This window comes from Amphiprion ocellaris, chromosome 2, assembly GCF_022539595.1.
Source record: "Amphiprion ocellaris isolate individual 3 ecotype Okinawa chromosome 2, ASM2253959v1, whole genome shotgun sequence".
NCBI classification, from domain to species: Eukaryota; Metazoa; Chordata; class Actinopteri; family Pomacentridae; genus Amphiprion; species Amphiprion ocellaris.
Genome location: NC_072767.1, coordinates 27647852 through 27675480, shown reverse-complemented (window position 1 = coordinate 27675480; position 27629 = coordinate 27647852). Strand labels below are relative to the sequence as shown.

General features: G+C 39.8%; 1 protein-coding gene across 3 annotated transcripts in view; it reads left to right on the top strand.

Annotated features, from left to right (window-relative positions):
- LOC111575093 (uncharacterized) overlaps positions 1-25837 on the top strand; it is a 156506-nt gene extending 130669 nt beyond the window's left edge. For all 3 annotated transcript variants that reach the window (XM_055014891.1, XM_035952698.2, XM_035952697.2), the window contains 2 exons: positions 15305-15510; positions 23065-25837. In XM_055014891.1, the coding sequence (XP_054870866.1) occupies positions 15305-15510; positions 23065-23287 (429 nt within the window). In that variant the 3' untranslated portion in view covers positions 23288-25837. The remainder of the gene's footprint in view (positions 1-15304; positions 15511-23064) is intronic.
- Positions 25838-27629: the final 1792 nt, after the last annotated feature.

The window sequence follows — 27629 nt, the reverse complement described above, 5'->3', positions numbered from 1 at the left end:
TAGATTAAGTGGGATTTAACATCATGTAAGGAATGAAAGCAGTTTGCAGCATTCCCAGTTTTGGTCTCACCTAAAATTTACACTAAATACATCACATTAGCAACTTGTAAATATGTTAGCATCACTACAGCAATGTGTTTTACCTTCTCCAGGGGTGGCTAGCTTTATGGGGCTGAAAATCAGAACGTTTACTTATGTGTTCTGATTATTTCAATCGATCATGTCAAACAGTTGTGGGCAGTGCACATTTTAAAAAGATCTCCCTGCCTTACAGAAATTCACCACAGTAAATACATAGAAAATTCAGAGTTTGGTAGCTAGCGTCATGTTGAGTGATATGAGACTGTCCTAAGTAAGTCCCTGTTCAACACCATTTTCCAAAATATTGCACACTTCTACTGCATTGAGGTTACGGTCACAGGACAGTCCATGAGACATTTGCATGGTCCTACTCAGCTCTCCTCACGCTCCACCTCTTCACTCAGTTTTGGACCAGCTTTGGGCAGCTGATGTAGTGTTCACTTGTCACAGTTACAGTGATGCCATGACGCTATCTCGCAGTGCTACAGAAATCTTTACCAAATCGGTGGATCTAGACTGTAAGCCACATCACTGGCAAAATCTGATCAATTGGTCCTTCCCTGAAAATTTTATCGAAATCCGTTAGTCCATTTTTGAGTAATGTTGCAAACAGATCATCAAATAACTCCACTGTGCTCCTTGGCGGAGTAAAATTCTATATTTTCGAACACTAGTGAACTTTGTGTTTAATACAGATGGTATAATATATATATATATATATATATATATATATATATATATATATATATATATATATATATATATATGGCTATAACCATTGGGGAGAGCCTTTTGGTCAAACTGTCTGCCACAATATTTCGTATATTTTTTTGAAGCTGTTATCAATCAGCTCCTGTACATCAAAGGAGCCCACTACTGGTCTTTAGATTGACTGCCTGCTGCTGTCCACATTGTTTTTAATAGGGTCCTCACAGCAGGCAGCTATACAGCCATTTGTGTTGCTTGGCCCATCTTCTAGACACCCTGATGCTTCCCGTGTTCCATTTCTATAACTAAAACTAAAAGAATACAGGGGTTTTCCTCCCACCCTGGAGGGCTGTGTGTTGGTTTGATCAGGACTATTGAAGCTAAGCAAAGCAAACTGTATGATTGTGGTCTTTGAAGATTTACGTCGTCACCGTTATTGTTTTTCTGATGGCAACATGCACTTGAAAACCCTCGATATTAGGATTTCATTACAACGTCACAATCCAAATGCATTGGTGAGCAGTATGAAATATTAGGGCTCAGAAAATGAAGCTGTCTTTCTGAAGTCATATTGCCTTAGTGCAATTATGGCTACAGGCTTCACTCTGAGAAGCAGCAGCATACTGCTGAGTTCTGAGCATGCACTTTGATTCAGTCCGCTGCATACTTTTCTTTGCCCTCAGCCCATCTTCTCAATGTCTCAATTTACACTAATCTGCATCAACAGATAAATTCAAACTGACCAGGTGTTTAAATTGTTGATGTCAACCTATAATTTTGATGTATATGAAATAAATTAAAAAAGTCAAGACAACTCTTCATGAGCCAAAAAAAATAAAAGATTCTCTTGCAGCACATTGACGCTCGGGGCTGTGCTGGCTTACCTGTCTGAAAGGAGCAATGAATAATTTGATCACATTTTTCATCTCACTCGAGTGCTGAACAAACAGGAATCTGTGATTAACAGTTTTAATTAGGATTCTAACTTGACAAATTCTTACAGCCTCGCAACGTGCCTAAGATGAATAAATCACTGGCCTGGGATCATCAAGCTGCCTTCTAAGTGAATGTGCCTCGAGATTACTTTGTGATTCCACAAACTGTGAGTCAGCCAAGGCTGAGTATGTGTAACTAATCCTCTTCCCACCACATGTCAGGTGGAGGAAGTTTATGTCCGCTCAATGAGCCGACTACCCTGCTCAGGTATTGGACCCCTGTGTTTTTTTGGTGTTTCTTCTTTGACTCTTGAAAGCTTGATGTCAAAACTGAGTGAAGCAGGTGTTTGAGACCCACAGTGTGTCAGATGTCTGCACACCTGGCATGTGGAGGTACTGTAAAAATAATGGTAAAGTTGTATACAGAAGTCAAGTTTTGATGCATGTAAAGTTCATTTTCGGGTTCCAGAAAAAATAAAAATATAATTGGCTTTTCCATTGAGCTGCTGTGGTAAGTGTGAATATTTGATAATGTAAAAGCTGAAAACTTTTAACTAACCTGTTTGTTAGGTTTTTTTTTGTTTTTCTTTTTACTTCATATCCTTTAACAAATGTTTTGCTTGAGTGTCACTACGTAATCAATCATCTTTGGCTCTAGTCATTGGTCGGCTGCAGTCAATCCTACAATTTTAGACAGTAGTGACTGCAGCAAACTCAGTTCAGTGTAAAAGTTGAATAAGTGATGGAAAGTTGAAGCGTGATTGGAAACCAGTAAGAAAGACCTTGGTGGGTTCCTATGTTTTCATGTCACCTATTGTGCTTCAGTGCAACCTAAACTCAGTCAGTGTCAGTACTGTTTGCTTCTCTCATGCTCACTGTGCTCATTATATACTGTATTTTAATACAGCTGAATTCCCAGTGAAGCTGCTCCTAGAAAGTGCAGAAAGAAATCTAATTGAATGTAAGACTGACAAAATGACCTTCTCACTTGGTCTGTTAGTTTAGTAAATATTTTTTGTAATGGAAATATGTCTCCCTTATGACAGATTGATGTCCATATAGGGTTTGATGTTTATTTAGAGGAAAATAGACGGTACTGATAGACTTGCTCCATAGTGGGTGGTAAAAACACAAATGTTTTTCTCTTCATGTGTGGGTACAGGCAAAACTTTCCATATTGTATTGTAAATGCTTCAAATGAAATAGTTTTTTACCCAATTTAAGATTGAATTCAATTCATTGTGAGTTTTCTATTTCTTTTTTTTTTTTTTTTAGTTTTCATTGCCTTCTTTGATTGATGTCTAGACAGGGGTGTCCTGTGCAAATATTGTTTAACTGTCTTTATTATTGATAAAAGTTGAGAAAAACAATGGTCCCACTAGGCTTCTCTGTGGAACAACACAATGCACCATACTTTATTCAGAAAAGTTCAAATTTAAAATGATTCTGTGTTTTTCCAGATACATAGGTCCAAATTGGATTACCAAATTATTGTGTGTATCCCTCAATCACTGAAAAACAATATTCATTAAATTTGCGCTTAAAATTTGAATTAGGTTTGTCACTCAAAAAAAATAAATATTTTCACTTTTCATCCAAAGTAGAGGATGGATGATGAAAATGGCTTTCCATATTTAAAAATTTGAATGACAGCTGTGATATTCAGCTATGTTATTTAACATAAAATGCGTACGCTTGCACATGTTGGACAAAATTCTCCGTGAATGCAGTTTTTTTTTTTTACCTTTTTTGCCACTAATCAGTGATTTGTGGTCTGTTTTACTGTGTATCAAATGTAAATGTTTAGCTACAAAAAGTACTGCACTGTAATTTTGATTAGATAGGTTTGAGTTATAGATGGAGATGCACATCATCTCTCAACCCCCATGACCCGCCCTACTGCCAAATTTAAACATCAGTAATGTGCACTGGTGTCTGAAATTCCATTGTGAAATGTTAAATTTAAATCTTGATGATATGCATCATAACTATTGTAATCAGACATCCCAAGCTTCAGCTCCATTATTAATTGTCCAAAGCGTAATGATTTATTGTAGTCCTGCAGAAGGATTATTAATTTTCTGGTTGATTATACCTGTGGGCGGCAACAGCACTGTTCTGCATATAAGCATCTGCTAAATGAAAAAGCATTTTTCACATGAAAAGATGTCCTTGGAGAAACAACAGCTCATTTTTACTTCACTCAAACATATGTAAAAGTGGTGTTGATTAAAGGTGCTGTGGCATCCATTCAGAGGGGAAGTGTGTAATGAACGCAATCTGAGGATTTTCTTTGTTCAGACTTGTAATGGAAAATAAAACTTTATAGTGTGTGCAGTTAAGTCCAAGTAACTGTTGTTCTTTGAATCATTTGCACGCTGTAACTTGGCAAAGCGCTGCCGTCCAGCATCCTAAACTGCACCTGCACCGCAATGAAAACATGCAGCTCTGGTGTATCGCGCCGCTGTGACACTGGTGGTTTACATTCCAAAGGAACGGCGGAGAGTGACAGGAGTGTGTGTACAATACAAAGCGCTCTCAGCCAGGCAAGTCTGGGTACGCCTGGGCCGCAAACAGCAGGCCAAGTTCAAACTTCACTTCAAAAAATCACCAGGATCTCAGCACTTAGAGGAATGCACAGGTGCAGACACTCGGCAGCAGACAGCCCCAGCAAACACTTGATCAATTTGACACTTTGCAGGGGCCGGGGCCAGTGGCAAGTTTCTGTGGGATTGTGATTGGGCCCCATGCAACAAAAGAAAGAAGGCCACTGTTTTTTCCCCCTGCCTGCGGTCTTGCAGTGTCCTGGCCTAGTAAATCCATCTACTCTCCTGCTCATTTACAGCGACACAGCTGATGGTTGTGTAATAACACTTTCACTCTGATAAGCTTGGCATGGGGATCCAGTGGCATATTAATCTATCCATGTCCAATTAATCAATGCTGGATCACATGTTGGTGCTCTTAGCTGCAGGCTTCCACTTACATTTACTGATAACAGAGTCAGCTTCCTATAGAGTAGAGCACATTGCATGTATTTCATTGGGAGCAAATAGCTGTTTTTGCGTCTAAAGTTTCAGTGTTAGACACAGACATGGTCAGTCAGGAGAAAATCTATTTGCAGCTTCATTGATCACAAAGATATTACTGTCCATCAAAGAAAAAAATCCCACAACTTTTATTAACTACATTAAATTAAACATGCAATTAAAGAGCTTCACTCATAAAATTAGAAAGAAAGAACATGATGTATTTTAATGACGCTGATTAAAAGTGTTGCTTATCATTGCTGTATCTTAAATGTGGCATGTACTTGTTTGCAATCTGACATATCAGTTCTGAAGAGAGAAGACGGCCCGCTGTTCACCCTGTCCTCGCCGGCCACTAAGAAGGAGAGGCAGATTAATTAACAGACCTTTGCAGCCAATGAAGACAGGTGGCAATAATCCTGACAAGAGACAGATCTGAAACCTCTCATACAAAACCAATTTCAACTGCGCTCCATTTTTCAAAAGCTCATCAGGGTGACGAACGAGAGACTTGAACCCGCGTGGCTGCAGAATTTGTTTCTCTCTGATTGCCTTGTCAGGATATCTTATCCGATGGCAGATGACCAAAACCCCACGCTTCACAGACAAACTCTCTCTCTTTCTGACACACAAACTGTTCCACACAATGCATCCTCTGTTTTCCTGCTCACATGCGCTGTCTTACACTTCCCCACAAGGACGAACACGCAGCCACAATCGACTGTTGGCCAAGTTACTGTTGGTGATCTTGTCAAGCTTTCCATTCTCACACGACACATATGCAGTTTATAAGAACATCAGGGCCTGTTGAAATTAATATTAGAAACAGACAGAGGTAGACAAAAGCAGGTGTGTTCTTTCTACTCAGCAACTAGCAGATTTGCTGACTGACGGGACAAGTAGAGCTGCACGATATCTCGTTTCAGCATTGAATATTGCGATGTGTGCATTCTCAGCGGTCAGGTTACAGGAAGTGCAATGTGAAGAAAGGCAAATTAACTTAAACTCATTGTGCTACAACATTTTTTTGTTCCTTGAAGAAGGAAGATGAAAGGAGAAAAACAAAACTCACACAGTTCTCATTTTTCATGACTGATCTGCAAAAGAAGTCTGTGTGATAGAACATTCTCTACTGTGATTTAATGGGGGCGGCATAGTGGTACGTTAGCCAACACTGTCACCTCACAGCTAGAAGGTCTGAATCTCAGTCTGGGGTCTTTCTGTGTGGAGTTTGCATGTTCTCCCTATGTCTGCGTGGGCTTTCACCAGGTGTTCCGACTTCCTCCCACGCTTCAAAGACACGCTGAGGTTTATTGGTGATTCTACATTGGCCATAGGTGTGAGTGTGAGCATGCATGTTTATGTGTCTCTCTTCTCTGCCCTGTGATAGACTGGTGACCTGTCCCTGGTGAAAACTGCCTTCGTCCTAAGTCACCAGCGATAGGCTCCAGCACACCCACGACCCTCTGCAGGATAAACATTTGTATATATAATGGATTGAATGGATGGTGATTTAAGGGTTATGCCAAGTTTTTCTTTACAATTTTTAAAAGACACCAAATTTGTTGACATGTAGAGAATCACCAAAAAACAAAAAAAAAAGCAAAATTTGGTAGAAATGAATATGCAGTGTCAGTTGTAGGGCTGTACAGTAAGCAGATATTTAGCAAGTGAGGAATTTTGGAACCTGTAGAATCTTATTCAGTGCTGTTTGCAGGGAAGATAACAGTACCAACTCCAGGCTAAACTCCAGGAGAGGATCAGCTGTATTTTTTCTGCCCTCTCTATGTCCTTGTTGAGCAGCAGTCTTCTCCTCCAGAACATCACCATCAACAGGGTAAAACTCTCCATATAGCTAACTTAACAAACCTCCATTGTTAAATTTCCTAAGTGCTCACAGAACTGAAGAGCAACTACTATTTATGTTGTTTTGGTGCACTCAGAGTTAATGTCACAGTCAAAGCTGTTGGATCCTACACCACAATGGAAACAGAAAAGCTGAAAGGGCCGATTAGGAGGCCGTTCATGTAAATGTTCACTTCACCACATGCCTGCAGTGGAAAGCTGCCTATTGTTGCAAGCTAGAACTAATTAGCACTACTATTGCAATATGGACCCTGTTTAAGTGATCTGTGTACGTGTCTGGACAAGCAACAAGGTTAGATTTATGCATTGATGCTAACATTCTCAAACAGTATGTGCCAGTTTCACCATTGCATGAGAAAAGGTGTTGAGGACTCTTTCAGGACACTCAGACTAAAATCTCAGATGGTGTTACATTTTGAAAATCCAACAGAGCAGTACACGGGTATAAACATTATAGGACTGGCTCCCACACAGTAAACACAGTAGCCATGGAAACCACTTTTCTTTGTTTGTTTGTTTTTACCTGACTTTTTACTTGCTTTATTTTGTCTTATCCATCTATACACTGCTTAATCCTCATTAGGGTCACAGGGGGGCTGGAGTCTATCCCAGCTGACTTGGGCGAAGTCAGGGGACACCCTAGACAGGTCACCAGTCTGTCGCAGGGCTGCATATACAGACAAACAAGCACTCTCACATTCACACCTATGGGCAATTTAGAACAATCAATTAACCTCAGCATATTTTTGGACTGTGGAAGGAAGCCAGAGAACCCGGAGAAAACCCACACATGCACAGGGAGAACATGCAAACTCCATGCAGAAAGATCCCGGGAAAGCCGGGACGCGAACCAGGGATCTTCTAGCTGCAAGGTGAAAGTGCTAACCACTACACCACTGTGCAGCCCCTTGTCTTATCCAGTGATTTCAATAACATTTTACTTACATTTTAATTTTTTCTATTTTTTTTTATTGTTTTATCCAAAATATAATCTGCTTCTATGTGAAGCACGTTGTGTTACATTTTATGCATGAATTGTGCTTCTATAAGTAAAGGTTATACCAACTGACAAAAAACATTTTTATTGTGATTAATATTTCAGCTTTATCATATATAAAATAACACCTGTGACCTCACAAAATAATAGCAAGTGATATGCTCTCTGCCTTGGTAGTAACCCTGTGTTGGGTTAGTACTAGTTGTTTCAACAAACTAACGTAGCTTACGCTAACATTCTTTAGTTAGCCCTTTACTGCAGCCCTGTGCACACTGCTTCAGACTATGGTGAAACCAAACTACATACTAAAATGCAATGGCAGGGAAGTTTAGAAAACAGTCAAATTCAGGGCCTTGGCCACTTAATAGCAAATACTGACATTTTTCCTCATTGTAGTATGAGATTATTCCTGATTTACTCTGCAGAGTTTTGTCAAATTCATCAAAAGTGGTGCCTCAAAATATCAAAGAAGCTGCAGCACAAATTAGTTTCCATAGAGGGCTCTGTCTCTGACTGTTTATCTAGGTTATTGTCTTAGGCACAATGAGCTTATTTATGTGAACAGAATGGACCCCACTTGTTTTGCAGCAATGCAATCACCATCACATTATAGTAATGTTGCTATCCATTGACAATTAGTGCACAATAATGTGCCTCACTTGCATTAATGTGATTGAGCATGTCTGTTAGGGATATGCATATATAGCGTTCTTTGCTTTGCTTTCCTTTTCGCCTCTCCAGTTAACCCTTCTCCAGAGAGCATCAGTGGTCGATGATAGGATCCACCCTGGCTGTCCAAACACTGCTCCCTCAGGGACATTAATTTCCAAGCAGCCCCATGAGTGAGTCAAAAGAGAGAAAGCTCACTAAGCATGAAGATTAGGGAGTGGAAATCACACTTCTCTATTAAAAAAGTCTCCTTTTTTCCCAGGGAGAAGGTATAATGGCAAATTAATTTCTTAGAGATTAATGTACAAGGTAAATATTTTAGTACTAGTACTTATCTTCTAAAAAGTCTGAGGATGGACACCTCCTTTTGCTCCCTTCCCCCTCCCCTACTCTCCCAGTGTGTGTTGAAACAGCTTAGATGCGTAAGGAGTCTAATGAGAGAAGAGATTCCAAGCAGCCTGATGGCTCTCATCAATCACCTTTCTCCTTTGGAGGTGTGATGCCGGCCGGGGGAAGGGTTCATGGAGGGGCAGGCAAGTGGGGAGGGAAGGCATCAGGCTTTTAATCTCAGTAAGTTAATAGCAGGGCCAAACTCGAATATCTAAGTAGAACTTCATCCTTGTTGTTAGCAAACAAGCAGCATGTACACAGGAGGCTGTCTCAGGAGCTGCTTGCCATTTGCACATTACACAGTTAATTCGTGTTTCACCTGAAATTAGGAGATCTAACTAGAGTTTGTCGATATACCCATAACGGCCAGTTAAAGGTTACTAAGTACTGAACCAGCACAGGAAAACCAATCCAGATCTCTGCTGCAGAAAATCTGTATCGGTCTTCATTTGTCTGAAGGCACATACAGTAAAACCCAACCAATACTGGACTTTTGGAGCTGTTGCCAGTTTAAAACATTGTTTATTAATTTTCTAGCAACATATTTCACAAAGCATCTTACCATGAAGACCAAGCTTGACTCTGCACCACCATCTGCTCAAATGTGATATGTACTCTGCTGCATGAGCTGCAGTCAGTGCTAAGATGACTGGTAAACAGTGGAGTCAGAGCTGCTCTACTCGACAAACCATGAGATGCCACCCATTTTAAATTAATCTAACCATCTTTTTTACCATTATGTAATGTTTTTATGGTCTAAGTTGATAGTTAAAAGTCTCTTTCAGTACAGCATTGTGTTAATTTAGTAAATTATGGGCCCATTTAAAAGAGCATAGACAATGATTGACAGGTCGCTACCATATCACCTCTCCCTCATTATCAAGATGGCCATGGTCAAATTGCAAACTCAAGGCTTCAAAAGAGTAGTCCACAAACAAATTTCCATCTTTTATATACAGTCTATGATGCCCACTGTATGTTTGTTGACATAAAAAGACTGCAGCACAATGCTAACATGACCAAGGTAAAAAAGTCTATCTACATGCAATATGTTTTACTTTTAGAAGAGAAAAAAAAATGAAAATATCACATTAACTTCAGACAAAGCTGCTAACACTCACCTATGCTTTGCTTTAGCACCATTGTGCCTGGACATACCTTTTAAATTCATTACTGTACGTAGGAAGGTAGTTAACAATATATGCTAATGTCAGTGGCTTTCCTCAGAGCAGAAAGCACATTGCTTGATCCTTTCTTTACAATTTTGCTCTCACCTTTTTATGTCTGTGTAGTTTCTCATTCATGCAGGTCATGGTTATCCAAAGTTGTTTAAATCAATCCAACTGGACTTTAAGAAGGTTCCTTGAAGACATTTCACCTCTCATCCAAGAGGCTTCTTCAGTTCTGGTGAATAACACTGACCACACCTCACAGAGGTTATAAGCTGAGGCAACATCAACCACCACCAGAACTGAAGAAGCCTCCTGGATGAGAGGTGAAGCGTCTTCAAGGAACCTTCTTAAAGTCCAGTTGGATTGATTTAAACAACTTTGGATCTCACCTTTTTAGTTTGTTTTGTTTTTTGCCACCATCCAGACTAAAGCTTCACAGACTAGCTATGAATATTTATGGTTGCTAATAAAATTATTAGACTTTTACCATTCAGAGAGGAGGTTGAGGTAACAGTCACGTCCACCATCCAGGCAAGCCCATAAAAATGGCACTGGCCTGTACAGCAGTATCGTTGTGGTAGACATACTGTCTTAACGCAACTGACATGTTCTTCTCATGATGCATTCATAGACTGTATATATAAAGATGGACCATGATGTTACCATTCTGTCATCTGAAGGTTTATTTTTCCATAGCCTTACTCTTCAGAAACCCGATGTAAATAGTGAGTCGTGGATCTGACTGAGAACTGAATGACACGCTGGTAGCGTAGCGACCTGTCAATCACAAGGTAGCCCGATCTTTAAGAATACCCTGCTTTATTTTCTATTTTTCTCCAAATGGGCCAATAATTTACCAAATAGACATCATGGTGTAATGAAGGAGAATTAAAACTTGCAGCTGAGACCATAAACTAACTAGGAAAATGAAGTAACTAATCAAGTGAGAAGTAGGCTCATTTTCTCATAGACTTCAGTACGATCAGACTTCTTTTTGTGACCAGAGGAGTCTCCCCCTGGTGGCTGTTACAAAGATTGCACATTTGAGGCACTTCTACATTGGCTTCATTTTTCAAACCTAAGGAACACGTCCATCTTTTACATATAGTCTGTGGTTAGCATGATACTCAAAAACATGTTTTGCACATTTTTCCAGGGATCTTATCTTCACACGAGTTACATGAAAACACAAAAAGTCAGGCCAGATATTAAATTTATACTGCACTCACATAGTTAAGATTTATTAGTTAGCGTGCTACAGTTCATGAACCCTGCTAAGAGTAACTGTAAGCCTGTTTTTGCCTGCTTCTGTCTCAAATCAAGGACGCATTGTTGTGTTTACACTTCAACTGGTAAATCTGCCATCGTTATGAGGCTTGATAGGCATAGCATAAGTAACAACAGAAAATGAAATTGAAAATTACATGGTCTTTGATCTGACTATGGTATGCCTTCTAATTACATTTTTCTGTAACAGTTTGTTCCTCCCTGAGCATTACATTAGTGTTAGTGTCATATCAGATATTATATCACAAAGAGTGTTACAGTCATTAAATGATGGGTCAAACATTCTGACCGTGTCTCTATGAGGATAATATTGTATTTGTCTCTTTGTCCCCTTTGGTGTATCAACTTGACAGCTGTGGTTCATTAATTATCTCCTCGCTGGACAATGTGTATGTGTGCTTCTGGAGGGAGAAGGGCTAATGTGGAAAATATGCAGAAAATGTATTTGGGTTGACTGTCCAGCTATTAATAATGATTGTGTTTGGATAAATTGTGCCCTACTTTCAGAATCTCTGGATCTAAATATTCCCAATAGGCTGCTTCCCTCCAGTATTGATTGATTGGTATAGTGTTTAAAGGTCATAGTCATAAAACATCAGGATGTAAATAACAGACTGTGATTTTTTTAACCAGTGGTTAATGTATTGCTTGTTGACTTTTTAAGTTATAGCAGTCTAGTGTTTGGATTACCACGTGTTATTTGAATTTAAGATTAGGTGCACAGCAAATGTACTCTCTGATAAGACCTCACCAAAAAGGGGAGGGTAAGGCTGCCAGACCTGTGATACATGTCCTCATATAGTGGTGTCTTTAATCCTGGTTTCCTTCTGCAAATAGATGGACTGTTGTGTCTCCTTTTCCTCCACTGGTCCCCAAAATACTCAAAACCTGCTTTCATTGCATGCAGAGTCACGTGGAGACAAGACAGATGTGATGGTCTGTCTTGGCTTCTTCACAGATAATTAATTTGGCTGAGGAAATGCAATAAACATACTGAGCTGCTTTTAACCTGATTCAGACTGGCTCGGCCTTGATATGACTAAAAGCTGAGGTTCTGCTGATGGATGCGACGTTAACAGCTTCATTTAAATTTGCCTTTTCAGGATTGTCACCAAAATGCGTTCAATTGCTTTCAGTGGCCTAAACCCTGAGGACTGACCACCACATTTAGTTCAGTTTTAATAGCCTGTGTTATTCAGTTCCATTCCCTAAATAACAAAAGAAAGCCTTCGCTGTGCAACACATTCGCTCTGTTGTTACCTTGGGACTTGAGTCTATTCATGTTTCCTCCAAGACTGAAAACACGTGTTTTGGTTTGTGCAGACATTTATCTGAATATATGGGCTGCCTTTGGCAAAAAAGACAGAATAAACTTATAGTGTTGTTGTTTTTTGTTGTTCTTGTTTTTTTTTTTTACTTTATCTCTACCAGCCTTTACACCAGCAGAGTCATAAAAGAAACTGGTTTGCATTATGGAACTAAATGCAAAAATTTTATATTAGCTTTGAGATTCATTTGATAATTCATTTGATGGAAATCTAATTTTAAATGTAATCATTTCTGAATTATTAGTTCCTGTGCTCCAAATGAATTGAATTTCAATGTAATGACCTGACTGTGACCCTGATCTCGAGAAAGAATTAGTTTAAATGTTGTTGTTTAATTGGCTGGATTAATTAAAAAGAACTAATCTTACTGACTTGCTGTTGACAACAATAATGGCTCATTTCCAATCATTTCTTCAGTAGAACAGGACTGATGGAATGTGACATTGCCACAGGATTTACAAATTACTTGGCTTTAATATTTATCCAGCGATCCTTGCTTTGCATTCATTAAGAGAGTCTAAAAACCAAAACAAAAGGGCTTTCATTTGGCTGCAACACTGCTTCACCTCAAGAAGGAAAAATCACCACGAAAGAACCTGATATGAGTGGAAACCACAAGCCAGTAATTTAATCAGAGGGACCAAAATCAAAGGAGGCAAAAGTTCAGGATCTGAATGCAATGAAATGTATCAGTTCCTTAGAACCTACTGACATAGCTCACTTGTGGAGGAGCAAGCTTCGACAGAAAGGGCTGAGTAATGAAGATGGATGCATTCTGTTATCAGGCAGCCACTTACTGGGGCCTGATGTAACCTTAAACATTGAGGATAGCTCAGTTGCACAAAGAGTCTAATTAATGAATAGCAGCCATGAAAGAGGACAAGGCAAGTGTGCATTTGCAGATGAATTCCAGACACTACTCAAACGTTGTTTAAGTGGTTTTGGTTTTTCTCCAAAGTGAGGTGATATTTGGCGAAGACTTAAAGCAGTTTTAGCATGCTGACTTAATGATTGCATGCATCTTTCAGTGTTTTTATGTATGTGCCTGTGAACATATATGTGTTTTTATTCCTGTTTAACTGTTACATACACGAGTGCCAAGGTTGAATTAAGAAGAACTGGATGCTTGGAACAGTTGTGAGCTTGCATTAGTTTGAGTTTATTACTCACTATTCATGCAACAATTCTGTATGTGGAACATTGTCTTGTTTCTTTTCTAAGCTCTAAAGCTTAGTGTATATTTTCCACTTTAAAGTTGGGGACACATTCAACATTTTAGTACAAAGTTCCAGCCACCATTCATCCAGCACCTTAGTTTGTTTTGTCATCATAGACGATCAATGCACGTTTTCTTGTAATACGAGGGTTAAAGGTGTAAAATTCTTGCCTTGAGAAGGTGGAAAGTCACTTTAATAAATACAATGACAAGTTTAAGCACTTTGTGCTATCTGTGCTTGCCTTAGCCAAAGTCAGATAGTTATGAGGCCAGAATGTTTAAGCTTTCGTCCATGTGAGCTAGCTACCTGAAGCTTCTTTCATAAAAACTGACATCAGAATCTAATCACATCAAGTCTGGATGACATTGAACTTACAGAAACTATCAACCATCAAGGTTCTCATATGGTAAAAATCCATTTTTATTGTGTTTTGTATGTCTTAAAAACTTCAAGGTGAAAAATAAAAGTTGTAAGATTGCAAAGACTGCCATTAGACTAGACCCCCAGCAATTAGTTGGCGCTCCTGCTTTACAAGCCAGTCAGAATTTTATTTAGTTTCTACATAGAAACTGAAGAGCTAATAGTTGTATAGCTAAAAATTTGCATATCCCTGCCCCCTTGCTGTCTGTTTCTTGCAATGTGAGAAATTCAGAATGAGCAGTGCCTCTCAGTCCACCATGTTTGTTTACTTTGTAAAGCTCTTAAATGTCTCAACTACAAGCAAAACACACCAAATATTTTGCTGTTGACTGCAAGAGTGAACACAAGAGTCTTTATGCACTACCAGCTTCTGAGAAACTGAAAACCCAGTGGATTACTTTTGTTTTTGATGGCAACATCTCCACAGCAATAGAGCAATCCTTAGTGTTAGCTTGTTGTGTGGCTAATGGTACCGATAGCTTTGTTTGTATGTCCACAGGTCAGAACTCTGTGGAAAGTGTAACACTCAGGGATTTTTAGAGATGGTGGAAACTTTAGTAATGTAGACTTGCTGTGGGTTATTGTGTTTTCATGTTGCCTGTTGTGCTTCAGTGCAACTTAACTCAGCTGCTGTTTTCATCTGTTTACTTCTGTCTTGCTCTCTGTGCTCACATGTTCTGTCTTTTAATACCTGTTCTCATTTACATATTTTTCAGTTTCTTTTGTCAGACAGTAGAACAAGAATGAAATAGTGATACTGCAACATTGTCTGATAAATGCACCATTCACAAAACCAAAACAAGGGGTTATCCAGTCATGGCTAAGTAAATATATCTTATTGGTATTTTAAGGTAATAAACTAATTTGGGAACATGTGAGACTTTTGTTAGTTTGCTGAAAAGAGACACAGTATGGGACCTTTGAGCTGATGATTGCACAAGACGAAAAATTATGTTATTACAGTTCATTCTAAGAGGGAAATGATTGTCAGAACCAACTTTCATGACAGTCCATCCACTAGGTGTCAAACAAAAGAGAGGAACAGCCAGTATTTCTTTTCTACAAGCCACAGCATGCATACGCCTCCCACTGTGATCCCGTCTTTAGATTATTTGAGTCATTTTCATAACTACTGAGTTGACTGATTAGACGAACTGTGTGACTGTGTGGTCGAGTCATGAGACTCTCTTCTTCCTTTTATCCAGTACCAGCTGCAGTGGAGTTCTCCATGGCAATCGGTGAGCTTCCAGTGGCAGACGTGGCTCGTGCTGATCACCGTGTTTGTGTTGCTGGCACTGGTGCCTTATGCTGTTTACTGCATGATGACCGCCTTCAACAACCCTGCTCCTCCCAGCACCTTTAAAATAGCAGCAGCCGCTTTTGGTATACTGACAGAGATCCTGCTCATCAAGTAAGTATTTAATGTTTATCAAACCTCATATCTAAACTGTTTTCAACTTGAAGTGTCCTCTTGGATTGAACTTCATACAACACGCGGTCACAGTGATTAATCAATAAAATAATAGCAGTTTCTCCACCTCTTCTGGCTGTATTCTAGTCTGCCAAGTATGTAAAACAATATTTTCATGTAACATTTCATTTTTATGTGAGTTTCAAAACAAGAAGCGGTGAGTGCCCGTGTCATCCAAATAATCATCTCTGAAAACATGTTTTTGTCTGACCTCCCAGCACCCCCCACCTCTCTTGTTTTCACTTCCATTTTGATATTGCTAATTGGAACGATGCCTGCGGTACTGTAAACCATTAGTAAATGAACAGTCTGTTTTTATTAACATCTAACTTGTAAATAATGCATTAGATTCCTGGCATAAACAATATCTACTCTCTGATTAGAAAGCAACATATGGCAGCTACTGTAATCAGATTACAAATGCAGGTTATGTAATCTGTAATTACCTAAAGCAGTTACTCAGTCAGGCTCCACATTTCTGATAAATATCTTTTTTCTTTTTTTTTTTAAATTATGTTTCTTAATGGTATTTTTGAAAATCAAACCACAGTTTTAATGACTTCACTCCAGTAACCGAATGCTGGATTCAGACAAGCTTTCCTGCTTTATAACATTCATTGTAAAATATGACGGGGGTAGCAGAAGTGACCCTCCAATCATGCTAAACTGCTTTTCGTGCCAGTAGCAAAATTAAAACTTTGTGTTCTACATGTGTCCTTCCTCCAGTATTTGTCTTAGCTAAAATAAGAGAGGCTGTTTGTAATTAACTCAACAAGCCTGTAACTTTTTTTCCCCCCATTAACCGCCTTTGCAAGGAATGTAGCTAGTCAACTGGTAATTAATAAATATAGTGGCAGTGGTAATGTGCTTCTGCATCATTATGCTGTTGAAGCCCTTATCCAGGCTGGTAATGAGCTGTAATTTTATGACAGGAAATTGGTTTGTTTACAGCACGCTCAGCAGCTTCAGATGGCCTGCATTCTTGGCACATCTCGACTGCAGGTATTTGCATTGTTTGAGCTGAAAGAGTTTCAAATAGCAAAAATGCTAACGCTTCTTTCCCAGTAACACATTATTACCTATCTGTGTTGTTTTGAAGCTTCAGTAAGAAGCCATTCCTCAGATCTTAACGACTACATAAAGTGCACTGAGCAGGCTCTGTGTTGACTGATGCTTACATTGTTACTGGTACAATGGGAAGGTTGGTGGGTGTCGTTATTAGGATTGGTGGTCTTTGCAGACCCGTGCCCCATGGTGCTTGTGCTGCCTGGGATGTGCCAGCCTCCTGCTGCCCCCTGTCAGTGTGCATCTCAGTCATACTTCGGCCCCGGGGGTGGAAACCCTTGTAAGGAGCAACTCCCCCACCCCCATCTCTCACCCATCACTCGGCCTGTTAGTCTTCCAAACAGACCAAGACAAACAAGCAAGAGTGACCTTTTATTGTTTGCACTGTGTTGGATCCATGTTGTGTGCTCGTGATCACTGCAGTTATGCTATTCTATTGGCGGGTGGGGGGGTTAAAGTGTGTTGCTGTCCCCCCATGATTCATTCTGTGTGTCGCTGTTACCTGTTGTCTGTTGCCATGGCTACCACACTTCAAATGACAGCTTAGTTTGCTATAAAGCAATTGAATAACCATATTTTTAATGGAAATTGGTCATTACAGGAATCCTTGGAGTTACAGGAGTTTACATTTGCACCTTTGTCCCCTGTTGTCTGAAGAAAGTCACTTAGTACATTTACTGTAGTACTGGACTTTAATTTAGTATTTTCAAATTATGATGCTTTTATACTGTAGATACTTTGATTTTACAAAAAAAGATTTTCTTTTTTTTTTATCAAGGATGTGTTATTATGAACATAAGGCCTTGATTTTAATTTAATTATTGTGTATTATCTATTATGCTGTAGAATTACCCTCCATAAGTATTTGAAGTTTTCCACTGAAGGAACTTGCCTGCATTTTTAGGTCCATCCAACTGTTGTCGGTGACCACAGGAACTGTCCGGGTCTACTGAGCATCTTTCATGGCCATTTTCTGGGGAGAATACAGTACCTGCATTGGCATAGGTACCTCTGAGCATTCCTGAAAAAACTGTTGGGCAGGTCTCGACATAGCTTTGTTAAACAAGGAGAAGACAACACAGATTGATTAAATTTTGGAGAGTACATCTGTCAGAAAATTGCTGTAAAAAGACAGCTTGTTGGGTTGTTGGTAACCTTATTAGATACAATATGAAGAATAGCTGAATTTGTTGAGATTATCAAGGGGGGCGCACAGACTCAGGCTCATTACACAATGCAACAATGGGCCATTCATGCATTGAGGTGTGACATCATCACTTCACCGACTGTCCATTTTATTTATCCATAGGGATCAAATATCCTTACCTTTGAAGCCATTTGAAAAATAAAAAATCTCATCAGTTGACCTAAAACGTTGTTTGCATGTGGCCCAAATTTAGAAGAAAAAAGTCATTTTACGTATGACTGTCATTTTCTCCTTGTTTTGTAATTTTTGTCTGACTTTAATAGTAGTTTGAATTCTGTGAAAATATAGGCTGCAGTCGCAGGTATAAAATCAGTATTTTAGCGGTCCAGAGTAGCAGCAATGCTGCTGGTTAACATGAAGTCTTAAGGCTGCGTTTCAGTTGCTGTTTCATACTCGTTCTATTGTCTTGAGAAGAAGAAGATAAACAGATAAATATAGCAATGACAACAACTTTATTGGGAATTTGACTATATTAAGATACACTATAAGTGAGCACAGAGGGCAGGAAAGAAGCAAACAGAAAGTGCCTTCTATGTGATTTTTCTTCAGGTGTTGCTGCTTTGATCTGCCATCCAATCTCTACCCAGCATACAAACCACTTTTATTGTTCTGTGATCATTTGAAGTACTCCCAGATTTTGAAAACCTTGAATCTATGAAAACTTTAACAGTCGAGTCAGACTTTGCTGCTGCTGACATTGTCTAAAACTGTAGCACTGAGTGCAACTCACGAATGGATGTAGCCAAAAACAGATGGTGCCAAATCGTACAAACTGCGCAATGACATTTGTAATAATTAACTGCATTTTTAAAAAGTAAAATAAAATATAAAAAAATTTTCAGCTTCTACATCATTGATCATGCCAACTAATCGTGGAAGCGGTAGTTTTACAATCTGTGTCAGTGTGGACAAGGCCCTAGTTTACAGTGGAGCTCAAGAATGTATGATTTGTTCTGACTCAAAGTCTACAGACAAACTCCGCTCAAATAATCCCTCCCTCAGTGGCGCTCTGGCTTCCTTTCAACATTTTGACCCTCTAAAATAATCTTATATTTGCCTTCCTTATTCCTGCTGCAGGTCTGTTATTGGACACATTCACAAAGTCGCATGACATTTGTCGGGCTTGAGCTGCCTTTCAGAGGGCTGTCACACAATATGCACCCTCTCCTTCCTTCACTGTCACGGCGAGAGTTTGCGGCACTGAGACAGTGCCCTGACCATGCAGCTCTGCGCTGTGAATTTTTATATGCCATTGCCTGGAGGTTAGAAACTCTCATTATGCCGTGTTAGATTTATTAAAATAGATTATGGAAATGTTAATTAAGTCATTAATTACATTATTTAAGCAGCATTGACAGATAAGGGAGTGTGTGTGTGTGTGAGTGTGTGTGTGTGAGGGGGGTGTCGAGCTCCCTGGGTGGTTTAAAAGGATGTGATTGGTGACAAGGGACACTGTGGAGATGGCGTCTAACCGCTAGCGCTGACATGATACAAAGTGGCCTACACTGCTCTCTCACCTCACGCTACTGTCTACAGCAGTTTGCAGAGCTGCCTGAGGACGAGTAGCTCATCAGCCTTTTGCAGATACATAAGTGCACACATGGCTACAAATGTGCTTTTTTCTTTAAGTGGCGACTACGCAAGAGGATTTGGGGACGGAGAGCACAGCACACTTTTTACATTCTGCTTTACATTCTGAACATTTGGACAAAGCATTTGCAGTGACATTTGAGCAAAGGCCTCAAACCATATTTCCAAGCTGTTCCAAAGGAAAACACAGCCGCGCAATTGTAAGATAAATTACCCACGAGTTGATACTATGGACTCTCTTATCTGTTGACAGTTTAGTTACCACAAAGCACAAGAAATGTGTTTTCCAATTCTCTGAGAATTGAGCTTTTCTTTGTCCCATCAAACCTATATTAAGGGAGGGAAAATTGCTCTGATCACACTTGATAAGAACAAATGATAGATGTTGTAAACAAGCAGGATGCTTCAATTCTGATCTGAGGCATTGATTTGCCTCTGCAGCCAATTACTGCGTGGACTGTGGGGTTGTGCGTTCAGTCAATCTACTGGGAGAGGGTTTTTTTCTCCTTTCCTGTCCAGAAGATTATTTTGTTCCTAAAAATGCTGAACTCAAATGTATTTAAACTTGCATAGTTGAACTACAGGCAGAAATAATGAGTCTTGATCGTTGGGTCCTCCATCAGGTTCCAAGGCAGCACTGAAAGGTGTATGTCTTGATATTAAGTGTCTGCTGATTGTAGGAAATGATACAGAGTGCGGCAGTCGCTCCACATCGGTCAGGCTATCATGATTAGCTCCCGCATAAGCCACATGAACCTAATGATAACTAACTGATTGCTGAGATAGTTAGTATGCACCAACATGAAGAACCACACAAAAGCACTTAGTCCTCTCCCAAGACTAGAAGACGCTTTTTCCAATGCTACAACAGCTGCAAGAGAATAAGCTGCAACAGTGCTTCGTAGTTTTATTTCCTATGTGCTCGTAGAACTGGAGTCATGCCCAGTAATTACTATTTGTTGTTTTGGTGAACTCAGAGTTAACATTGCAGTCAAATATGTTGGATCCTGCACCACAGTGACAACTTGTTTCTGGAAATGTTCATGCTTGCATCTTCCCCCGAGTTCTTACAACAAAAAGCCACCTGTTATAATTCAATTAACCTAACTGGGATGGGCTAAATTATATTTATCAGACTGACTGCACTTTGTTCTTCCACGCACAAGAGTTACAGAATTGCTCAGGGTTCTGTGTCGACATTTTTATTTCTTGTTTTTGATTTAGTTGAAACTAACATACATTTTGACAAAAACATGTTTAAGGTCCAGTGAAGTTTTAGTTACTGGACCTTAATTAGTGTTAGTAGCGAAAACTAAAAACATTTTTACCTAGTTTCCTTCATTTACATTCAGTCTCATTTTTACTTTTTTATTTGTGTATCTGCTAGGCACTTTGAGGCTACTATTGTCTCCATCTTTGTGTACAGTTACTATGGTTACAGGTGTTTTTCTGGTCTGTGGCTCAGTGTCCATGTCCCTCTATGCAGTGATGTAACAGACAAAGTCTCCACAGTAAATCCAGCCATTATCATTTCCAAACTCTGAACAGCTCTATCTCTGTCCTGCTCACCTAGCATTAGCATTACTACAACTACACTCTCTACTTTTGACCAGCAGATTCACTCGTTAGCCATTATCCCGCAGTACAAACAATATCCAACTAAAAGTAACAATACCGTTATATCCACATTACCTGATAATGTTCTGTTAGCTTAGCTTTTTTAAATGTTGGCTACAGCTTGCATGTTGCAGTTTGTCTCCGCTGCTTTGTTGCTGCTTTTCTTTGTAATTACTCCGCCAAGGAACGCCGGAGTGATGATTGGCGTATGTTTGTCTGTGAATCTGTTAATCTGTGAATCTGTCTGTCCATGTGCAGTATTACTCAAAAACGGACCAACAGATTTGGATGAAATTTTCAGGGAAGGTCAGAAATGACACAAGGACCCACTGATTAGATTTTGGCAGTGATACGGCTTATAGTCTGGATCCACGGCTTTGTTAAGGATTTCCCATTGCCAGATATAGCTGCCGGCACAGCGTCGCTGTAAGCATGACATGAACACCGTGTCAGTTACCTGCTGACGATCACATGATTGCAATCCTACTACAAAATGACCGTGATTTATCAGTTGGAAATCATACAAGGAACAAATGATTAAACTGTGGGGTGTTTCTGAGTCCCATCAGTTCCTGCCTCCAGCAACATATTTAGGTCACGCAATATAGCAAACCCCAGCCAGACAATGGTGAAGCTCCTGATGTTTCACAAAGCCTTTATTTACGTTCAGTCATCAGCCTTATTTTGAACACAAATTCACCTTTCTGTCCTTCACTCCTTCCTTTAAGGAAACTCCGTAAGAGCTTGTCTCCATTCCAGCAGGTGCTTCTAAGTTTAGACACATCCTTTGCTAGACAGCAACACAGTGGAACCGTTTTCTTTCATATTTACGTGAATTTTCAAACTTTTTGGCAGTGTCTTTGTCATGTTAAGAAACTGCTTCTTAGATGAACACTTCCTGGAATGGTGACAAAATAAAAGCCCATAACATTAAAAATACACCTTCAAAATAAAAGTATGGAGGGAACAGTTATTCGGTATCCATACATAACATGCACATGCATAACACGTGCCTGTGCTCAGCGCAAGGTAATTTTTTATTAAAGATTTCATCCGTCAGAAATGATACGTCAACTGAGCAGCCTTGGCGGAGTACTGCGCTCTCTGAGTGCTTTTCTAGTTTGTTGATGAGTTTAGTTAATTCTATTCCAAGTCTATTTATTTCAAGAACCGCCTGATCACATTGCTGCCTGACATGTTACATTACTGAATGTAAGGAGCCTTTTAATTAACACAAGTCAAACTGATAAATCAAGAGAAATTTGGGATGCTGGACGAAACTTTAACCAGGAGCTGCAGTGTGTGATTCCACAGATGCTACGTATCACTGAAGAACACTTTGCATTAAAACAGTGATTAGTTCATTTGTAAATTCATCTGTCATGAACACTTTCAAGCTTAGGTTTCATTCACTGACAAAAAAACAAAACATTTTGTCATAGTTTTAGTCTTAAATTATTACTTTTTGTCTAGATTAACTTTCAGTTATCTTTTGTTATTGGTATATACTAGGACTACTACTCTGCTGCCAAGTTCTTGCTCAAAAGGAATCATTGGATTTGTTGATCTTGACCTGATCATGTGAAGTTCCCTGAGATGACGTGTTGTGAAACGGTGCTACAGTTGAATTGAATTGAATTTTGGTGTTACATAAAGGACCAATAGCATATTAGAGGTGGGCGCAATGTTTGGGCCATCAGTGTACACAAACGCGTTTAAAAAATATTTTCGTAAACTTGAGACTGCATCGATTGTTGAGTTTGAGGCTGGACTTAATGGTCACATCATGTCAGGAGGATGAGAAGCTCTCTGGATCCAGCAGGAGTCTCCCACACACTCTGAAGACTCAGCTAATGGGAGGAGAGGGACTTAATAATGAGATTAGGATTATGTTATTATACTAACAAAGTTATTTGGTGTCAGCCAAAGTGTGAATGTAACTAATTGGACTTTAGTGACAGAAATCTGTGAGAGGAAGCAGTCATTTTCCCTAATGTTTGGCGGTGTTTTCTCAGGTTTCTGTCAAGCTACCTCAGCGGTCGGTACCGGCACGCTCAGCAGAGCTCCTTCACAGTCCGACCCAGAGGCTCTGAGGAGGACAGAAGCAGCTCAGGCCGCTGGGATCGGTCTGACGCCGCCTCGGCAGTGGTAGGTCACGCTTCGGCGGCGGCCTCACCCACTCAAGTGGAGGAGAGGAAAGCGGATGTGTTGCAGGATGGATGTCTAGGCTTTTTCTGAACCACTAACAGAAGGAGTTTACAGAACACAAGGCGAGAGTAAATCCTTTGGGTATCAGATGTGTCTAACACCTTATTCAGGTTAACACATCAGTATGTCAGTGTGGAATTTATGAGATTTTACACTTTAAAACCTATTTTTGAGGTGTAAAATATTCTTGTTTTCCTCCATGTCAGTCCTTACACTCTCAGTGTTCAGTGAATGTATTCACACATATTGCAAATTGATGATATGGAAGAGAATGCACGCAGCTTGCATGAGTGTGTTCAGGCTTAGCAAGAGGGGAAAAAAAGCCTGAAATCACTCTCTTTCCTTAATGATGCCCACACAGAGACAATGGGGCGCCGCTCTGATTAGTGTCACCTGTCCTTGTGCATCTCATCAGCTCCATTATGGCTCCATCTCCCTTGCTTCTTCTGCTAATTGAATAGCCCGTGAAGTGGTGACGAGGACGGGGGCGAGAGCAGCGTCTGTCCCGCTGCTGCTTCAGAAATGAGAGTAAAGCTTCCCAGGGAGACACTAGTTCTCAAAACATAAACCATTATCATACAGATAGAAAAAGTGTTAACAAGTAGCCCTCATGTTATATTAACATCATGTGGACTGCAGAGTATTTTCGTGTGTAATAGCTTTGAATTAGTGTCTACTGTATACTTCAGAGGAAGCAGCACTTCTTGTGTGATGTGAATGAGGTGCTTTCTTGCCAACAGTTGGTTGAAAAGATTGTTGGTAGCACAGGAATCTCCACAGATTAATTTGTTAATTTGTGTGACTTATCCATCTGAACTCCCAAGCAGTTTCTAGATGTTTTTTTTGCTCTTGTCACATTTTTACTCAGAGTAATTGCTTTGATATATAGCACCGCACCTCTACAGAAACAGTAAAGAGAATTTTTTTTTAATGATTCTGTGGAGTCACACATAGTTAAAATGCAATAAATTCCAAAAAAGGAATATTGAAATTCTTTATTTTATTAAAAAACAAACAAAAAAAAAAACTCAAATCCACATACCAAACATTTTTCCAAGTGCCCACTAGTGTTGCCAACATTGGAGGAACACTAGTGATTGTACTCACTAAAGATATTTATCCACTTCCATTTTTTATTTGTGTTCATGTATGCTTCCTATCTGCTCAGTGTAAACACAGCCTGCAGTTCAGCCAAAAAGGCCCTGAATTTTTGTCTTGTGAATGTTGGTTACAGCTAACTTCACAGGTTTGCTGAGGACCATAGATCATTTTATATTTTTTGCAATTTTTTTCAACAAAATCTGGCTGGTGCTAATGTTTTGTTGTTTTTTTGTCAAAGTTTTTAATGCGACATGTAGAATAGTGATTTTATTGCTATTCAAATCACAAGCTTAGATTAGGTAAGTTTTTCTGACGGAACCACAAGTCACACATAATTTGTTCAAAGACTGTCAGAAAATTGAAATCTAACGATTTGTGCTGACATAGTCAACTTTGCAATTAAATTGCCTTTATGTCCGGGATCCCTCAAAACATCAGGAAATTTACTGCAAAACAACTCATTTGGTGGATTAGAATAGAAAAAAAGGCTCACAGAGGTCCACAAGTCTCTCTGCAACAGCCTTAATTTGAGCTGTTAGCAAGTACACTCTTTAGTTCACATGAACTAACTAATCAAAACAAACTAATCAGAAAAAATGTGAACAAAAAGCGTGATAAGAAAAACTTAGTGATAGAATTTTTTTTTTCTTTTGAGGTGTACTTTGGTTTTCTTTGTTTGTCACCTTCGCTAACAAGGAGGATGTGGGGCTTATGGCATATTCTGCAACCCGCCCCCAGGGGGCAATCAAAAATATTTTGGGTTTCATTCTGGAAAGCTGTAGTATTGTCCATATTTATATATAGGGTACATTCAAATTCCCATACTCTCATACTATTTAGTAGGCTAGAAAACGATTATGTATGTCTCAATACATGAGCCAGCATGCTTTCCTGGCTATTCAGATGCATAGTCCACTGCAGTGGAAGATACATCACGATGTCTCACTCGCTTGAGCTGCTAAGAGCACATGGGCAGGTGACAACTCATTTCACTGTTCAGTTTTCACTAGAATTTATGAGTACTATGCAGCAGTACATACTTTGTAGTTGTAGAACTTACTGAAGGTAAAAACACAGTATGTGATTTGAAAAACAAGTAGTAGTAGACAGTCATTTATGCCTTCATGTGACCCCTCCCCAGCTCATAACTCAGGTTTCCAAATTTAAATTTGTCATCCACACATTGGAGCCGAGATCCCACAATGGCAAAACTGACTTAACCCTGATGACATCATCCAGGTTGTTTCCTCAAATCTGATAAAGCTCCTCCAAAGCCACAGAAAACCTTATGCAACTGCTTTAACTGTTCTTCTGTCATGTTTGCTGTAAACAAATGCTTCTCTATAAATGTAGTTCATAAGAAACTGCCTTGTATATGAAATAAGTGAATGTTGTTACTGTAAACCATTATTGAACCACTGTGTTGTTCTGAAGCTTTTATAAAAGGAAGCAAATAAAAACTGAGGCAGGCCTCTATCCGATGTTTAAATTGAATGGTTTTTAGGTTGGTCGATATTTAGTCAAGAGAAAATACATGAAAACCTTGAAATATAAAAAAAGCCCTCTTTTATTTTGATTGGATAAACATTGCCAGCTGTGATTCAGGGCTGTAGTGTTGGTGTGTCTCCTGCCAGGCAGGAGCTTTGCTGTTATCTGCATGTGCCTGAGGCACAGCTAATGTAAAAAGATCCACCTCACTCTGCTCTGCTCTGCTCTGCTCTGCTAGCAGTGAGCTCTGCAGGCTTATCCTGCTCAGTCCCTCTCCGTTTCACCTCTCGGTCACAGCCAAGTGACTCTCAGCTGTGCACCACCTCAGCTCGGGCCTTTCTACGGACAGAATAGAAGAAGTACGGCGCTATCTCACGCTGCTGTATCTGTTAAATGCCACAACAACAGTGTCCCCATGCCTGTATGGTTCCGGGGCTTAATGTGTGCGTGTGGGGCCAGATGGACACTTTCATGAGTGTACGAGTGTGGATTATTCTGCAGGCTACATCTGGGGCTCCACATGGCACAGCAGACTGCGGTAAGAGAGGCAGGTGGGCACATGGGGAGGGCACACCTCCAGTGGGCTCTCTTACATCTATAGTCACCGACAAGGCATCACTGCAAATGGCAGACCGAAAGGTTACGAGACCATCCTGCAAGACAAATGCTTCTCTGAATCCCGGCAAGTCTCTTCTTCTGTCCTTAATTTCCTGTGTAACAGCAGCTTTCTCCAAGTCTCAGACGTGACTGTAGTGCTCTTTTTTTCCTGTTTGTTTTTCACATTACATTTATTTGGGGCACACTTTTGTCCATAACATATTTTCCCATATCTACACATAGGGAATCATTTGGATGAAGTGTCTCACTCAAGGACACTTAGTTGTGTGAACAAGAGGAGCCAGGAAATGGGCCGCCGCTCCTCTGATTAATGGCCTACCTACTCTACCACCTGAGCTACAGCTGCCCATAGTATGAGCATGCCACCACCATCAACACATTACAACATTATGCTCTGATTCATTGTTGTCAGTGTTCATCACTGGTCAAACCGACAGCTTATGTAACTGTGTGGTGGGCAGACGATAGACAGGAATACTATATAACATGAGAAAACACTGGTGCTGAAAGAACTAATCCTATAATAAACCTACAGAAAATTAGCAATTTTTTTGCCCTTTATTACATAGGACAGTGGAAAGAGAGATGGGAAGCATGGGGAGAAGAGTCAGGGAATGACATACAGCAAATGGCCATGTGTCAGACTCGAACCCATGATCACTGCATCGGGGACTATAGCCCCTGTTTCGGGGTCGTCTGCTCAACCAGTTCAGCTACCGGAGCACAGAGCAAGCAGTTTTATAGTTGTATAAAAAGTTAATAAAATTAACTTTATAATTTTGTAATTTAAAGCAGTATTTACTGTTTATTGTTACTGTTTTTGAATGGGGGACACAGCAGTATAGCTGCACGACATTGGTAAAAACTGACGGAATTTTTCATTTTTCTGCTATATAACAATGCAGGAATTTTCATCAGATAACTCTGTTTGGAAAGAATTATTCATTCTAGAGTGATTGGGCTGATTTTGTACAGGAGTGCATCTGCATAAAATAAAAAAAAATAACAAAGAAAAGCTGAATAATGACGTTTTACTCTGAAGAGTGTGTGTGTGTGTGTGTGTGTGTGTGTGTGTGTGTGTGTGTGTGTGTGTGTGTGTGTGTGTGTGTGTGTGTGTGTGTGTGTGTGTGTGTGTGTGTGTGTGTGTGTGTGTGTGTGTGTGTGT